This window comes from Leopardus geoffroyi, chromosome A3 (assembly GCF_018350155.1).
Source record: "Leopardus geoffroyi isolate Oge1 chromosome A3, O.geoffroyi_Oge1_pat1.0, whole genome shotgun sequence".
Lineage (NCBI taxonomy): Eukaryota > Metazoa > Chordata > Mammalia > Carnivora > Felidae > Leopardus > Leopardus geoffroyi.
Window position 1 is genome coordinate 90,068,738 of NC_059336.1, and position 17,700 is coordinate 90,086,437.

Sequence of the window (17,700 nt, forward strand, 5' to 3'; positions counted from 1 at the left end):
AGAGGCAGGGCCCATTTCTCTCCCTGGGTCTGGGATGTCATAGATGTGACACCCAGGAAGCTTGAAGAAGCATTTGCCTTACTTTTTGCCCCTCTGCAATTACCTTAAAACCATGGCTGAGCTCGCCTGTTGGAAAATGAGAGGACCCAGTGACCCTGTCACTCCAGCCCACCCCATGACATGTGCATTAGGCTATCTGAGACCAAAAGAGCTGCCAGTCAAGTCCAGCCTAAATTGCTGACCACAGATGCATGAACTAAAGAAATATTCGTTGGCGTTCGTTTATTTCATTAGTTTGTTTTAATGCAACATCTCATGGCACTAGGTAAATGAAACAGCAGCAACCCCAAAAGACTGAATGAGGGGGCCACCCACCGCCAACTCCACTGGGTTCCCACATGACCGAGCAGTAAGCTTTCACTGTGCTGTCACATTGAGACTCTGGGGTTTGCTTGCTACCTCAGCAGAGCTGGCCCTCTCCGGGCTGAGCCACAAGGAACCAGGATCACGGGCCCCCTCCCAGACCCTGTGCCTCAGAGGCCCCAGCAGAGGGGAGGTGGTAGACAAAGCCAACTGTAGGAATAGCGACTAGCCTCCAGCTCATGGAGGAGAAGAATTGGTGCGTTTTCTGGAAGCCCATGTGCTGGTAGAGGGCCCGGGCCGAGTGCTGCAGCATGGAGGTGATGAGGATGACTTGGCTGTACCCGTGGTCCCGTGCGAACTGGAGGGCAGTCCTGACCAGGGCCTTCGCTATCCCCTGGCCTCGGTGCTCTGGGGCCACACACAGGTGAAACAGCTGCAACTTCTCCTTCTGCAGGGTGGCAGGCAGAACGCCCATAATGCCCACCACCTGCCCCTCAGCTTCAACCACCCAGAAGCAGGAGCCAGGCTTACCCAAGTAGGTCTTGGTGATGTCAGACATATCCGTGCGCAAAGACATGACTATAAACTTGGTCCAGGGGTATCTGGAGAGGAATCTCAGGGCAGCGAGGAGGATGAGGCTGGCTACAAAGGCCAGGACCCAGGAGCCAGAGAGCAGGAAGAGGGTGAGGGGCACCCCAAGCAAGAGCACCAGGGTTCGGGGTAGCTTCAGGATGTGGCAGAAGGTGGTGGGGATGTGCTCACTAATTCCCTGGGAGAACACTTCCAGGACCCGTGTGCGGTCGTTCTCCCGGTATTTGCGGATGTGATAAGGAGCCATGGAAGACTGCTGAGCCTGAATCTCAAAGTCCATGAGAGAAAGAGAGAGAGCTAAGTGTCCCTGCACACCTTCTGGGCCACCCTGGGGAAGAGAGAGGAAGTCAGATGAGTGTCCCATCTCTGCCACCTCCCAGGAGTGGGGGAGACCCCTGCTCATGGGCATTTCTTTCTGCTTTTGCCCAAAAGGATGTAGGCCACAGCCACTGGGAGAAAGCGTAGGGTCAGGACGATTTGCATATGATCCTGGCTCCGTCCCTTTCTAGCTGTGTGACCTTAACATATCACCTAACTTCTCTGAACCTGTTTTTTTCACCTGTAGAACCGGATCAAGTAAAAACCTGGCTTCTGGGATTGTTTTGAAGATTTAATAAAGTAACATACAAAGCTCTGATATACAAAATACCCTCCTCTCCACCCTCTTTCCCCTTTTACTGGCTCACTTAGCTTGTTGGCACTTTGGGGCGGCACCATGCAGCAGCCAGACCATGTGTCCCCAGACCTTCAGTCCCTCTCCAGGAACCATACATTGTAGGAATCCTGTGTTCCCAAGTAAAAGTTTCAACAAAGACTCCTTCCCCCTTGATTGCAGATTTTTAGGCTGCTGGGGTTGTGTAAGAGTCAATCACCAAAAAAGAGGCAGCCTGGACATCCAGAGGAGAGTCTGGGGCTCCAGGCCTCTCTCCAAACACTGTCCTTTCTACCCGCATCCTCTCACCTGCTACCACAACGGCCTTGAATGTCCAGAGCAGCCTCGGAGTGGCCTCCGCTCTCAGCCTCTGCCTGGCATCCAGGAAAGACTGCCCAGGGCCTGCTCCACCACCAGGGACCAGGCCCTCCCTGGATGGCCACCTCATTGGCTCGTTCTTGCACCTGAGAGGCTGGGCTCTGACCGAGCAGGAAGTGCATTCTCCGCTCACTCTTGTGATCATCAGAGACTCAGCCTGGAGTGGGGAAGCGGAGTCTGGAACAGCTCAGGGGGCCTTGCCCTTGCAGATGGCCTTCACTCTTCCTCCCGTGGTGGTTAAGGCCTGGAGTTTCTCCCAGCAGGCACCTTGATGTGCTCTGGTGTCCACCCTCAGCCCCTCCACACAGCTCCTAGAAGCCTGGGGTTGCAGGCCTCACCGTGTGCTGTCTTCATGAGCTAGAGTCCAGGCTGAGCACGCAAGGGGCGCTCTCCTTGCCTAGGCGTTACCTGGTCTGAGGAAGACTGACCATGGGCAGTTCCCTGCACTCATCTCACTAGGCTCCATCTGCGTTCGTTCGTTCGTTCCTTCGTTCATTCATTTATTCATTCACAGTACTATTACGTATGATGCAACTACTAGGTGCCTAGCGTCCTCTTCAGCTATGAGCAACAGTGATACACAGCGACGGGCACCAGTACCACGTGCAACTGGTGTGTGTCCGATCGTTAGAGCCTGTGCCATCACAGCTGTTAAATAGTTTGCGTTGAGGTGAACTAAAGCAGGGAAAAACAGAAAATCCCTTCTCCGTGGAACGGATATGCTGTCGAAGGGGCTGCTTCCCTCCCCAAACTGAGTTTGCTCCTCTCCCCACGTGCCCTCACCCTGCGGCCCAGCTAAGCCCCTCCCTCTATATTTTCACCTTTTCCTGAAGCCGAGACCACAGATCTATCTACTCAAGCATTTGTCGGTAGTGTCATCAAATGCTGATCCGGCCACGCGCCGTGGGGGCGATTGGGCTAGGGCACAGCGCCCGGCAGACCCTGGTTTCCCGTCCTCGAAGCTCCTCGCGAGATTCCGGGGATTGCGCGGCCCGCGCCACCTCTCACACCTGTGACGCGCGCGGGGCGGAGAGGTGCGGGCCGCAAGAGAGGATTAATAAGGGTTCCCGAGGAAGGACACTTGAGACGAGACCAGAAGGAGAGGTAGGCCTGAGCAGGGCTGAGTGAAGGAGAGCGTTTTAGGCTGAGGGAACAGAGGCGTGAAGACCCTGAGGCAGAACAAAGGCAAGGTTTCCAGGGAAAGGTGGCCAACATGGCCACGGAGAGAGGGAGGGAGCGGTGAGGATGGCAAGGGCCCGTGCGTGTGAGGTCTGTGCCCCGGTTGTGGAGTTTGGACTCTACTCCGAAAGCGACGGGAGGCCATTGGTCTGCTTTTAGCTGAGGAGTAACCTAGGCAGGCGCGTGCACCTGTTGCTGTGGCTACAGGTGGAGAGTGAATGGGAAGAGACAGTTGAAGCGCGCAATCCCTGCCCCCCACGGGCTAGACCGTCACCGCAGCTGATAAAGGAGCCTCGGGGTAGCGATATGCAGGATGCAAGCAAGAGCTTCTGACCAAGGAGGGCTAGTGGCAACAAAAATAGAGCCCTGCTCCACTCACCAAGCCGTCAAACCACCCCCCTCCCCCGCCCCCCCAGAGCTGAGTCTGGCCAAAGGAGAAGGTACCTATTTCTTACTTGCTCAAAGACATGACTCCCACTGAACTGTGCATCCAACGGGCAGCATCTGTATGAAAGGGGTGCCTTGTTCTGTGTTCACCAGGAAGCCACGTGGGCTAGCAGAGGCCCTACAAGAGTAAGTGGTGACTTGGACCAGAGTGAGGCAATGGTGAGAACCAGCCCACCTGTAGGTGCATCTGGGGACAGAAATGGCAGGAGTCTGCTATTAACCAGTCAAAAACCTCATAGTCAAGCTGAAGGGTCAAAGGTCTGTGGTCTGTCCCCACATTCTCTTTCTCTGTATTCTCTCTGGTCCTCTGTAGCATCCTCAAAACCCAGTGACCTTGGTTTACATCCAGGCTTTTCATCCTCACAGCCATGAACAATGATCGTGAGGATTTATTGACATGAAAAAAAAAAAAGTCAAAATGTAACTGCAAGAAATAAAGGATTATAAAGCCGTAGGTTTTAACTCATTTTGGTGAAAATGTAACCTGAAAATAATGTACGGACACAAGCATGCAGAGAGAAAAGTCTGAGTGATCATACCAGATGCTGGCAGCATCTGTCTCTGGATGGAGGGCCTGTGGCTCATTCTCTGTGTAAAAGATGAAGCCTGGAGTGGGCTGAGGCTCCAGGCTCTTGCTTTCAGATGATTAAACAGAGGCTTGGGAATCTACCTGGCTCTGCCTCAGCCGGATCTGAGAGCCTAGAGGGACCTATCTAAGATCATGAACTCCTAAAGGTAAGGCAGAGGTGCTTATTCTATTAGTTCATGTTTTAATTAACTTTTAGTGTATATAATTCAGTGGCATTTTGTACACACACTGTGTCGTACGGCCACCACTTCTGACTCCAAAGCCTTTTCACATCCCAAAAGGAATTCCCTTGCCCCTGTGCAGTCACTCTCTCCACCTGTTCTCTCCAGACCCTGGCAACAACTACCCTGCCTTCTGGATGTTTCATTGAAATGAAATCATGTGATATGTGAACTTCCGTGTTCAGCTTCTTTTACTTTATGTCTTCAAGGTTCACCCATGGTGTAGCATATATCAGTACATCATTGCTTTTCTATGGCTGAATAATATTCCATGGGAGGGATAGACCACATTTGTTTATCCATTCATCCAGTGATGGACATTTGGGTTGTTTCCACCTTTTGGCTGTGGTGAATAGTGCTGTTAGGAACGTTTGGGTACAAGTTTTTGTTTGAGCACCTGTTTTCAGTTCTATTGGTTGTATACCCAGTAGTGGAATTTCTGGGTCATATGGTAATTTTATGTTTAACATTTTGAGGAACTGCCAACATGTTGTCCAAAGTGGCTGCACTGTTTTACTTTTCTACCAGTAGTGAGCCCTATTTTATTTTACTACTTGCCTCAGCAATACTGCCTGGTACATAAAAAGGGAAGAGATTGTTGTTATTCACTGAGAAATCAGATGCCTGACACTGTGACGAAGCTATTTTCCTATGCTCTGCTATTTGATATTCATGACAACCAAGGACAAAGGTTGGTATTAATGTTCCCATTTTACAAATGGGAAACCAAGGCCAGAAAAGCTGAGAGATGTCCCACCCAAGACCTCATAGAGTCACTGTTATTCCAAGAGTTGTGGATTGGAGAACATGTCACTAAAACCCCACACTTACATCTATGACACACATTCCCTACTACACCAGCGCAGCCCAGAAATGGGCCAGTGAGATGGATGATGGTAAATGAGTGGCATTACATTTTGGAAGTCTCAGGGAGAAGAGAAAATCAATTCAATTACATTTTAATTGAGTTGGCAGAATCTCCTCTAACCTCTCGTCGGGGCTCCCAGTAACCCAACATCAGGCCAATGCCCTGAACTTTTACTGAGAACTCATCACTTAAAGGAGACGAGTGAAAGAAAATAGTAGCAAATCATTTCAAGGGGAAAGAAGTAGGTAAGAGCATCCTTGGTAAGATGCTCAGAAATCCTAGGTCAGTGATTCCAGCTCTACAGAAATGTTCTGTAACCTTTCAATTCTCTGAGAAAGTGAGAAGGTCTCAGGCCCCAACACTCAAATTAGGGTAACTCCAGCAAATTTTATGCAGATGATGAAAGGGACTAACTCTGAAGGTGTGGGTGGGTAGAGGGGGATGAGAGGTGGTGTGGGAGCCAGGTATGTTATTGCCCAGAGGCCTGAAGCAAGGTAGGAGGGTGAGGTGACAGGAGCCTGACCCAGGAGTTGAAAGGTTCAGGGACAAAGCCAGTGCACCTGACCTTACAGGGAGGGGTCAGGTTAATAAATACCCTGGCCTCACTCTCTTCCCCTCTCCAATCTGGGCCTGGCCTCCCAGTGGCCAAACCCAAGCAGAAGCCAAGAGACCTCTTGCTGACATACAGGTCAGCCACCTGGAACACAGAGAAGAGGGGGTAAAGGTGAAGAGAGATCTGGAGGGGAACATGGGAGATCAGCGGCCCAAAGGACTGTGAAAGCATCAATGACAGGCAAATTCGATGACTACAAACTGCTTATTCTAAGACCGGCCTAACTAGGTTATGCTTTCCTCATTATTGTGATGTGACTGCAGAGTGGCTGCCTTCAGCAAAGCCAAGAGCAGGGAAGTGGCTGCAACGGGGGGTGTAGAATGGCACCTTTCTGCTCTGAAGCCTTTAATGAGTTCAACTCCAATAATTCCACTGTAGAGAAGCTATGTTAAAGAGAACCATGTACAAATGTTTATTTGCAAGTGAAGTGAAACATTGAAAGCAATGTAAGTGCATAAAAATAGAGGAAGTATGTATGTGATGTATTACACATCAATAAAAAGAATGTGAGCACGATGGCAAGGGAGGGACAGTGGACTGAGGTGTTAGGATCTGGGGTCACATAGATTGGAGTTTTAATCCCGGGCAGAGGAAGAGAGGTCTTTGCAATGGAGATGTCTGGGGGAGCACCAACCACCTTAACCGAGGGACCAATCTTTGTATCACCAATAATAGGGCCAACTGACATTGCCTCCTGATGATATGCAATGGCAAGGACACAAAATCTAAAATATTTAAGTTGACTTAAATCATGAACAAATCCAAACTGTGTGGAATTTTGAAAGACATCTAGGGTAGGTACTCTTCAAAAAATGTCAACATCATTCTTAAGATTGTTGTAGATTAGAGACTGAGATGACAGATAAACACTATAGGCTGAAGAAACATGTCTGCAACTCACTTTCAAATCTTGCAGCAAAAGTGTGTGTGTGTACACAAACCTGAGCTCAGGAGAGCACTAGCAAGCAAATGTAGCAAAATGTTAACAACAAATAGTGAATTCACATGAAAGGTACATGGACTTTCACTGTATTATTGTCTGTTCTGTAGGTTAGAAATGGAGTTCAGAGACTAAATCTGTTTTCTTGCTGGTAAAAAAAATCTCTTGGGATTGTAGTAAGGACTAAATGAGGTAGTGCATATACAATGCTAAGCACAGTGCACACAAGAAATGTTAGCTATGTACATATGTACTTTATTATTTATGATCATGATAGAAATCACTAAGTACTTCTACCTCCCTGCTTTCCAGCATGGGGCAAGATCACACTTCTCCGTTCCTTGTGAGGTTGGCAGGGCCATGTAACTGGCTTTGGAGAATGAAACATGAGATAAGCAAACTGGGTTCCTGAGTCACTATCCTGACTGTTTACAGATTCACACAATCTGGCTATGTAGACTGAACAAGACACAAATTTTTGTCGTGTGAAGCCAATGAGCTTTAGGGACTGTAATCAAAGCCTAATCTAACCCAGATATCCACAAAGCAAGGCCCTCAGGTCAAATCCTGTCCACCACTTGTTTTTGCCCATAAAGTTTCACTGAAACACAGCTATACTCATCATTTATGGTCTGTGGATACCTTTGCACTATGATAGCAAGAGTTGAGTAGATACAATGGAGACTTTATGGACTGCAAAGCCGAAAATATTTACTATCTGGCCCTTCACAGAAAAGTTTGCTCACCCCTGACCAAGCCTGTCTTGACTGCTACGATCAAAATATAAAGTGAAAAAAGAAAACCCAAAGCATTTATAAAACATGGCTTTATACTAGCTCTATGACCTTGAGCAAGTTACTTATTGTTTCTATAATCTTTTAGTTTCCTGGGTGTAAAATGGTGGTAATATTAAGTGTTTACTTTATAACATTATGATGAGTAAATACTTGGAACCGGGAGGCTTGGAAGGGAAATACTAGATTAGCCGGAAGTAAGGGCAGGAATATGAGCTGATGAATATAAAATCACTAAGGCAAGAACCTAGTAAAAATCCAGTTATTCCAATTAAATAAAAATAAACCTGAATAGAAACAGAAGACTAGACAACAACAACAAATAATAGCAACAGTGGTTATCTTTCAAGATATTAAGAAAGAGGACTAGGAATGGTTTGTTATACCATTCTGTGTTTTAAAATTTTCCATAATTGAACACGTTTTATTTTTTTTAATTAAAAAAATTTTTTTAACATTTATTTTTGAGAGAGAGAGACAGAGCATGAGCAGGGGAGGGGCAGAGAGAGAGGGAGACACAGAATCTGAAGCAGGCTCCAGGCTCGGAGCTGTCAGCAGTCAGCACAGAACCTGACGTGGGGCTTGAACCCACGAACCGCAAGATCATGACCTGAGCCAAAGTCAGACACTTAACCAAGTGAGCCAACCAGGTGCCCGTTTTTTTCTTTTAATTTTTTAATGTTTATTTATTTTTAAGAGAGAGAGAGAGGCAGAGTGCAAGTGGCGGAGGGGCAGAGACAGAGGGGTAGACAGAATTGGAAGCAGGCTCCAGGTCCTGAGCTGTCAGCATACAGCTAGATGTGGGGCCCAAACCCACGAACTGCGAGATCATGACTTTAGCGAAGTCAGACACTTAACCGACTGAGCCACTCAGGTTCCCTGAACATACACATTTTATAATCAAGAAAGAAAAATCAATGTTTTCTTATGAAAAATCTTAATATTTCTGTCATTTTACAAAACATCTTTTGTTGACATTCTACAAATGATACCATCCAACAATGTTCCAATACTTTCTTCTTGTGAAGACAGTTTATATATCTGTGAAAATAAAAGATGAATTATGACATGCTAATATATTCATGCACTACTAGTTTCCATTATACAAACATATATAAGTGAAATTATTTATCATTCAACTACTGGGATAATGACATGAAATCACAAATCACGAATGTGATTAAAATATGTAAAGTAGATGGCAATTCATCATTTATGTCAAAAGTTCCCTTTAAATTAGTTATGGTAATAACCCTCTACACAGAGAAACTGAATCTGTACCAATTTTTAAAGCATACGACAAGATATTAAAGATCAAGCTTACACAGTATATTTGAAATGTAAAATAAATATAAAATGTATTCTGCACTTTTTTTTTTTTCTTCAGAGAGACAGCACGAGCGACAAGCAGGGGAGTGGGAGAGAGAATCCCAAGCAGGCTCCATGCCCAGCACAGAACCCAATGCAGGGCTTGATCCCATGACCCTGGGATCATGACCTGAGCTGAAATCAAAAGTAGGGCACTCAACCAACTGAGCCACTAACGTGCCTCTGAAGTTATTATTATTATTATTATTTTTAATGTTTGTTTATTTTTGAGAGAGACAGAGCAGAGTAGGGCAGGGAGAGAGAGGGAGACACAGAATCCGAAGCAGGTTCCAGGCTCTGAACTGTCAGCACAGACCCTGACACAGGACTCAAACTCGGGAACCAGGAGAACATGACCTGAGCTGAAGTCAGAAGATGAATTGACTGAGCCACCTAGGCATCCCTGAAGTTATTTATTCTTAATTAAAGAATGCTTTTATCAACTAAATTTCTAACTAAATTTTACATAAACCAGCATCTTCTTTTTTTTTAATTTTTTTTTAATGTTTATTTATTTTTGAGACAGAGAGAGACAGAGCATGAACGGGGGAGGGGCAGAGAGAGAGGGAGACACAGAATCCAAAGCAGGCTCCAGGCTCTGAGCTGTCAGCACAGAGCCTGATGCAGGGCTCGAACTCAACGAACTGCGAGATCATGACCTGAGCTGAAGTCAGATACTCAACCGACTGAGCCACCCAGGCGCCCCTATAATCCAGCATCTTCTAATTCTTTGCATCTGTAACTATTTTTCAAGTAATTTTTAATTACATTAACCTTTCTTAAAGAAAAACAAAAACCAGAAGGATCAGTGATCAACAAGCAAACAACATCAGTATTATTCTTCATCTATCACACTTTGTAAAAATACAGATTTACAAACCTTTTTGACTTCTGTAATATTTGTTATGTCAGGTAGATTTTTCAGAGAAACTTGATGACCTTCTACCTGAGATATTAAGTCTTCTTGATTTATTTGTTTTTCTCCCTCTTCAATGTAAACAATTAGAATTGAAGTGTCATTTGCTGAGATACCAAATTTTTTCAGAGCTTCTGAAATCTAAGGAAAAGAACAACAACAAACAATAACCAGTAGCTTCTGTGTCTGAAACATCCCCCCACAGGCCTCCTTTTTCCTTGGTCAGGTTCTTATTTTTCATATCCTAATGATTCTACCTACAGTGTTTCTCTTCAACAACCCTTCTTGACACCACCACATCTGCCTCTAGAGTACTCTCTGCTCAAAACTGAACCTTATTCCTGCGCAATCAAGCCTACTTCTTGGCGTATCTTAACATCAACACTCCCTCCCTCTGGCCCCAAGTGACCCTCTAGCCATGCACACCCACCTTCTACCCAGACTGGACCATATGGGTGTCCACCATTTCATACATTTTTTCCTATGCTCAAACTTTGTCCTCAGCCTGGAGTGTCCTCATCCCTCAAGGTCCAACACTAATGTCACTAATGTCATCCTTTCTCCTTACAGGAGTTGCTTCTTTGCTGTTTCCATTGGTTTGAAGTATTATTCCCATTATGTCACTTATCTTAGTGCATTTGGATTTCTGTCTTGTTTACCTGCCTTCCTCAGGAACATATTTCTCCTGCCCTAGAACTGTAACCGTAAGAGGGACAAGCCCAGCAGATGTTTACTGAAGTGAAGTTTCTCAAATTATTTCAAATGATGTCAAAGAAACTATAATTATCTGATAATTTTTTCTCCAGGTACCGAGGAACTCTATTATCATGCATTCTATAAACTTTATAAAATTTCAAACATTATTTTAAACCATGCTACGGGTTTCCTAATTGTCCTTTGGATGATGTTAGTACCTTGTTGTGTTCTTAATAGTAGTAGTAATACTAAAACTTCATCAGCAAAATTTAAGTTATTTTTTTCATGTGCCACAGGTAGAATATCTTTAGCTCAATAACTTTGATTACTACCAGTATTTCAAACCACAAACTCTTCCTGAGCCCTGGGTATATGAGTAAGCCTGTGTTAAAGGCTGTTCCCAGTACCAGGCAGGCTTCTGGTATATGGAAAAGACATGGATTCTATCCTTAAGGAGTTATAGGGAGAGTAAAAGATGTGCATGGTAACACACAAATATCCATGCTTAATGTTTTGCCATTTAAATTTATATATCATTTAGAGGGATCTTCCTGACCCTATATGGTAAGAAGGACAGATAAAACTATCCTCATCTAATGTAGCTAAATTTTTCTTTACTCCTATGTGAAGTGACTCCAAAGCTTATTTGTCTAGGAAGAGGCAGTGCTAAACCTCAATCTTTCCAGACACTCTTCACTATTACAGCCCAACACTGGGGAACACACATTAGCACAACACAATCAACATAAATAAAGTAAAATCCATATTAATTACATTGTTATTTGGGGAAAGGTTGAAAATAATTTCAGTCGATAGAGTTTTTGTCTTCATTTTTCCCAGTCTGTAGAGATGAACTGCTTTGTTTGAGGCCACAAGTATCTGAAATGGATCAACAATCTACCAAAGAGAACATAAAGAATTACACACGGAGAATCTGGAGCACTTGGGAGACACATGCTGCCTTCTCTCTTGGTAACTCCAATGTCAGGCTGTTTGACTTCATCACAGTTTCTATGGACTATATTTTCAAAATTGCTGGGTGTTCAGTAAATCATAGAATGTTAAAGCTGCAAGGAACTTAAATAGTAAAAATTTAAAAAAGAACATTGGGGGGCGCCTGGGTGGCTCAGTCAGTTATGCGTCCAACTTCAGCTCAGGTCATGATCTCGTGGTTTGTGAGGTCAAGCCCCGCGTTGGGCTCTGTGCTGACAGCTCAGAGCCTGGAGCCTGCTTCAGATTCTGTGTCTCCCCCTCTCTCTACCCCTCCCATACTCATGCTCTGTCTCTCTCAATAATAAATAAATAAATATTTTTAAAAATTTTTTTAAAGAACATTGAGCACTAATATGGGGAAAGGCCATAGTCTAAACATTTTACCTGTATTATTTTAATTCTTAAAACTACCCTATGAAATCAGTATTATTATTCACACACAGTAGATGAGGAAGCCAAAGCAAAGAATGTTTGGGTTTGAATTCCAGCTGTCACTTCCTACTGAGGGACCTTGGGCAGATCCCTTAGTTTTATCTGTTAGATGCAGATAATCATAGTAGTTACTTCATAGGGTTGTTGTGAAGATTAAGTGAGTTAGTATACGGAAAGCACTTAGAACAATGGCAGGAACAGAGCAAGCATGGTACAAAGGTTGCCTACCACTTGCTCAAAGTCATAATAAGTGCCAGAGCTGAGATTAAGTCCTAGTAACATGGTTCCACAGTGTGTGCTCTTAACCACTACAGATGCCTCCTGTGCAGAGATTTTTCTAGTTCAAATGAGTAAATGAAGCTCCAGGCATTTGCCATTACATCAGAGCCAGAATACAACCTTTCATATCTCCTGGGAAGGGCCTAGCACTTTGGCTTCTATTCACTATTAAATTCAAGGTTGGCTCAATCTGACTCCACAGTTTAGACAAGAACTATTTATCCAAAGATGACAATTTTAGGCTAACCTGTAACATCATGAAAAATTAACATATTATTGGAGTGCCTGGGTGGTTCAGTTGGTTTGGCATCCGACTTTGGCTCAGGTCATGATCTCTTGGTTTGTGGGTTCGAGCCCCACAGTAGGCTCTGTGCTGACAGCTCGTAGCCTGGAACCCGCTTCAGATTCTGTGTCCTCCTCTTTCTCTGCCCCTCCCCCACTCATGCTCTGTCTCTCGGTCTCTCAAAAATAAGCATAAAAAATTTTTTTTTAATTAACGTATTCTTAAATGCCCCTTTATAGCTCATTTGTTCTTACTTGTACTTACCACTTTAGGGTTTATTAATGCACCATCAATAGCACCTTCCATGGCCTTTTTTCTCAAGTCTCCAGCATTTTTTACATCTTTAAACAACAGAAGGGTCACCCTGCATTCGGGAAATAGGTCCAGCTGATGCGTTAACTGCATTTCACAGACAAGCACGATTCTAAAAGACCAAAAGACTTCATCTGTTTAAAAGCTAATGGTATAATTCAACTAATAAACATCCTCAGTAACAAATATAACAAGATGACAGAACTGTTACACTAGAAGAATCCATCCCAAAAGCACATTTGGCATCCCCATGAGATGTCTACCAACCCTGCTGAGTTGTTCCTAGCTTCCTTTACTGAAAGACCAAGGTTGCTGCCTGCTTCTCTGGTTGTGCAGGCAGGCAGGCTTTGATGCATGGCTGAGGGGCAGCTTCTCTAACAGACAAGTAGGAGCAGAATATCAGGAATTCTTTAGGCCACGGATTACTTATGGCGTTAACGAACCGTCACTCCAACTTAGCCTTTTTAGCTTTCTGATCTTCCCATTTTATGTATATTTTAGCAGAACCTAGACACAAATATTAAGAAAATTTTATTGAAGTACAACCCTTGACTCAAAGATACTCATTTCACACATGACATTTAAGGAGAGAGGGGGTACAATTATTTTTAATGTTTTATTTATTTTTGAGAGAGAGCGTGAGCATAAGTGGGGGAGGGGCAGAGAGAGAGGGAGTCACAATCTGAAGCGGGCTCCAGGCTCAGAGCGGTCAGCTTACAGTCTGATGTGGGGCTCAAACCCTCGAACCATGAGATCATGACCTGAGGCAAAGTTGGATGCTTAACCAACTGAGCCACCCAGGTGCCCCAGGAGGGGGTACAATTATTAAAAAATCAATACAGGCCTTTTCTTAGACATAAGTTTAATAAGGACAAAGACATAAAAGAAACATAAAGGACAACTTGACTAACTAGAAAGACAACCATATCCTTGAACTGAAAATCTAAGTATTGCAAAAATTTGATCTTTAAAACAATTTCAAAGTGTTAGTAAGTTATTTGGGGGTGGCAATTTGGTAAGTTCATGTTATCCTTTTACTTGGTAGTTTCCATTTCTAGCACTCTTTTCAAGGAATAATTAAAAACCTGAAAATGTACGTAATAAGATGCTCCTCTCATCATCCTAATAGCAAAAAGTTGAAAACAAACTAGCAAATAACAGATTTGTTGCAACTAAACAAGCACTAAAAACTGTCATCTTGGAGACCAGTTAATTTGTGTGAAATAGCAATAAATAACATTAAGTAAAAACATCTGATTGAAAAACAAAACACAGGAGCACCTGAGTGGCTCAGTCAGTTAAACATCTGACTTCAGTTCAGGTCATGATCTTACAGTTCCTAAGTTCAAGCCCCACATCAGGCTCCTCCCTGGCAGTAGGGAGCCTGCTTGGGATTCTCTCTCTCCCTCTCTCTCTGCCTCTCCCCCACTGGCATGCATACTCTATCTCAAAATAAATTGTAAAAAATACATAAAAAAAGAAAGACAAAACATAAAATGTGGCATAAACTGTGGGCTTTTCAAAAAGGAGCATAAAAAATATTGAAAGGAAGATACACCAAAAAGTTATCTCAGACTTGGTGGAATTACATCTGACTTTTTGTTAGGATAAAAAATATATGTGTGAATAATATCCTGGCACACAGCAGTTCAATCTTTATTGTCATAGTAACATCCAATGGGGAAAAAAATGATACAGAAAAATATAATGAATACATTCCCAATTACACAAAAAGATGCACACAGAAAACAAAAACATGAAACACACCAAAATATGGCCATCTTGGGTGGCAGGATTATTGGTAACGTTTATCATCTTCTATAAAAAAAAAAATTGCACTGAATTTTCTACAGTAAGCACACAAAATAAGAGTACAGATAATCAGCAAGGAAAAAAACTTTCCATTATGTTTTTATACTAGGGGAAAAAAGGTCCCCTTGATGAGGTTTTGGGGTGATAGTGGGGTTCACAGCTGATGGTCAATAAAGAATTCATGAAGATGTCTTTGGTACAAAAGTGATTTTATTAAAGCATGGGAACAGGAATCCAGGGCAGAAACAGCTGCACAGGGGTTGTGAAGAGTGGCTTGTAACATACTATGAGTTTAGGGGCGGTAAAGTCAGAAGGGAAGTTTCCAGAGACTTTCTTATGCTAAAGACTCACAGATTACGGGAGGCCTAGCTATTGTTAAACTAAGTTGTTGTTGTTGTTTTTCCCCTCTAGCAAATCATTAACATTAAGACAGCAGGGAGTTCCGGGACTTTAGACTATTGATGGGATTACGTTTCTTTAGTAAACTGGTACAGACTCATCAATTTAACCATTTGTTTTCTGTCCTTTGTTCTTGGGTAGACAGGGGTGTCCATAGAATGTCACACAGATCCCACTGGGGTGGGGGTGTGCTAGCTTATATTTTGCCCTCATCCCGCCTTATGGTCTCTCATCAGCCTAGCAAAAGTCAAAACATAATTCCCTCACTTGGGCCAGAAACTTAGAATCATCGTTGCTCTCAACCACAGCAAATCCAGAGTCATACTCCTAGCTCCCATAGTTACTCTCTAGTCTTGACGACTTTACCTCTTAAGTACCATTTTGACCCGTCCACTTCTCCCCAATACCCACCGCCCCCAGCCCAGGCCGCATGTCTCAACTACAGCTGTGGCCTCCTAGGGGTGGTGGCCTCGCAGTTCCAGCCCTCCTTCCATCCAACTTCCACCTGGCAGTAAGAGCGATCCTTTCAAAACGTAAACCATATCTCGTCCTTCCGTCTCTCTTGTGATAAAGCTCCCACTTAATGGCAGGGAGTTTCAAACCCTCCAGTCGCAGCCCTCTCGCCTGGTGCTGCTGCCAGCGCACCTGTCTCCGGACCGCGGTCTTTCCGCTACAGCCCAGTGGCCTCCCCAGTTTCAAATGCCCAGGCTCGCTCCCCAACTCTGCCCCTCCGACAGGTACAGCTCCTGACTTCTTCCTCCTTCCCTTCAACTCCGTTTAAAAAGTCCATTTACCAGGGTCCCAGGTCCTCTTACACGTGCTCCTCAGCCCTTTTCATCGGTTTGGTGAATCCTCCTTCAGCTGGGTAGCACTCAGAGAGCATGAGCTTGTCACTGCCGTACTGAGCCCCCGGGGCTGGCCCTCAGCCCGCCCTGCCAGAGAGGACTCACCTGCGCACTCTCGGTCCTCCCGGAAGGCCTTCCCCTCGGAAACAAACCCCTCACTTTGCGGAAGCTGGGCCGCAACCACGCAAGTCCCTCCCCAGAAGCTCCTTCCCCAGCTTGAGAGACGCCAGCGGACGCAAATGGGAGCCAGGGCCCCATCTGTCACTTCCGGCTATGGGGACGGTAAGGATCCGGGGACCAGACGCTGAGGTTTCAGGGCGCGACTCAGCCTTTCTCCAACGCGTTTTGGGCGTTGGGGGAGACATCGGTTTCTTCTTGTGCAAAGAGCAGTGTTGGCCAGGATGAACTCCACATTCATCTCAGCTACAGTTCTTTTCGGGGACGGACGGAACTTGTTTCCTTCTTGCAACGGTGCGGTCATTTAGGAAAGCTCTGGAGTGGACCGCGATTTGCTTCGGGTACTTAAGAGGTGACAGTACGTTGATGAAATCAACCTCTTCCTGCTTCTAGCAGGCTCAGAAATTTGTCATCTCTAAGTGTATCAGCCTCCAAGAAAGGAGGTAATCCCCTAAACAGGCTGCAGATAATTATTTTCCATGTTTTTTGTGGTTCCGGTTCATCTTGGTTCATACTTTTCTTTACACAGGAAAACAGGTAAATTTACACAAGTAAATAACAAATATACCGGTCGGGTGGATATGTGCTATGGTGAAAAAATAAAGGAAAGGGAGGAATGCCTGGCCGAGGTTATTGCTATTTCAAATAGGATGGTTAAGAGCTCACCAGAAAGGGCCCTTTGAACAGTAACTGGAGGAGGTCTGTGTAACTGGGAGAACAGCATTCCAGGCAATAAAGAGAGTTCAAAGGCTCTGAGACACATATGGCCTTCCCCCATTTAAGGGATAGTAAAGAGAAGCATGGGCTTGAACACAATGGGAATATATAGATGTAAAAGATATTAAAAATTTTTTTTAATGTTTATTTATTTTTGAGAGAGAGCATGAGCTGGGGGGTGGCGTGGGGCAGAGAGAGAGGGAGACACAATCCAAAGCAGGCTCCAGGCTTTGAGGTAGAGAGGCTCCAGGCAGAGAGCTCGTGGTGGAGTTCAAACCAACCCTGAGATCATGACCTGAGCTGAAGTTAGACTTAACCAACTGAGCCACCCAACTGCCCTCTAAAAGATATTCTGACAAAAGACTGGTATCCAGAGTACATAAGGAACACCTACAACTCAGTAAGAGAAAACAACCTAATTAAGAATGGGTGACAAATTTGAACACTTTATAAAGGATCTGTGATTCAGGCCAATAAACACATGAAAAGATGCTCAACATCATTAGTCATCAGAGTAATGCAAATTTAAAACATAATGAGCTACTACTACACACCCACACAACTAAAATTTAGAAGACTGATAGTATAAGTGTTGTCAAACATAATTGGTATCCTCATATATTGCTGATCTGAATTTTATAAAATAGTATAACCACTTTAGAAAAGAGTGTGGTAGTTTCTTAAAAAATTAAATGTAGATTTACTTTGCATTTCATTCCTTTGCATTTTCCAGGAGAAAGGAAAACACGTACCTAACAAAAGTTTAATACATGAATGTTCATAGCAACTTTACTCTTTTCTTTTTTTTTAATGTTTATTTTTAAGAGAGAAAGAGT

General features: G+C 44.2%; 2 protein-coding genes and 1 long non-coding RNA gene across 10 annotated transcripts in view; 1 reads left to right on the plus strand and 2 right to left on the minus strand.

Annotated features, from left to right (window-relative positions):
* Positions 1 to 267: 267 nt before the first annotated feature.
* Positions 268 to 3,817, minus strand: NAT8 (N-acetyltransferase 8 (putative)). Its single transcript, XM_045446502.1, has 2 exons — positions 1,916 to 3,817; positions 268 to 1,282 (listed from the first exon to the last, which is right to left on the minus strand). The coding sequence occupies exon 2, from the start codon at positions 1,232 to 1,234 to the stop codon at positions 506 to 508; it is 729 nt and encodes a 242-aa protein (XP_045302458.1). The 5' UTR covers positions 1,235 to 1,282; positions 1,916 to 3,817; the 3' UTR covers positions 268 to 505.
* Positions 3,818 to 3,823: 6 nt separating this feature from the next.
* Positions 3,824 to 16,225, minus strand: TPRKB (TP53RK binding protein). Of its 8 annotated transcripts, none has more exons than XM_045446506.1 (5): positions 16,076 to 16,208; positions 12,867 to 13,026; positions 11,390 to 11,512; positions 9,884 to 10,060; positions 3,824 to 3,969 (listed from the first exon to the last, which is right to left on the minus strand). In XM_045446506.1, exons 2-5 carry the CDS (start codon positions 13,005 to 13,007, stop codon positions 3,850 to 3,852), a joined length of 561 nt encoding a protein of 186 aa, XP_045302462.1. In that variant the 5' UTR covers positions 13,008 to 13,026; positions 16,076 to 16,208; the 3' UTR covers positions 3,824 to 3,849. The 8 variants fall into 8 exon arrangements, with proteins under 8 accessions (XP_045302462.1, XP_045302466.1, XP_045302465.1 ...); XM_045446510.1 differs by having other exon boundaries at positions 12,867 to 12,966; positions 16,076 to 16,200; XM_045446509.1 differs by lacking the exon at positions 16,076 to 16,208 and adding an exon at positions 15,920 to 16,069 and having other exon boundaries at positions 12,867 to 12,966.
* The window catches only part of LOC123580973, a 28,246-nt gene continuing 26,711 nt past the window's right edge, over positions 16,166 to 17,700 (plus strand). The window contains exon 1 of the long non-coding RNA XR_006703550.1: positions 16,166 to 16,252. This is a non-coding gene — a long non-coding RNA (uncharacterized LOC123580973). The remainder of the gene's footprint in view (positions 16,253 to 17,700) is intronic.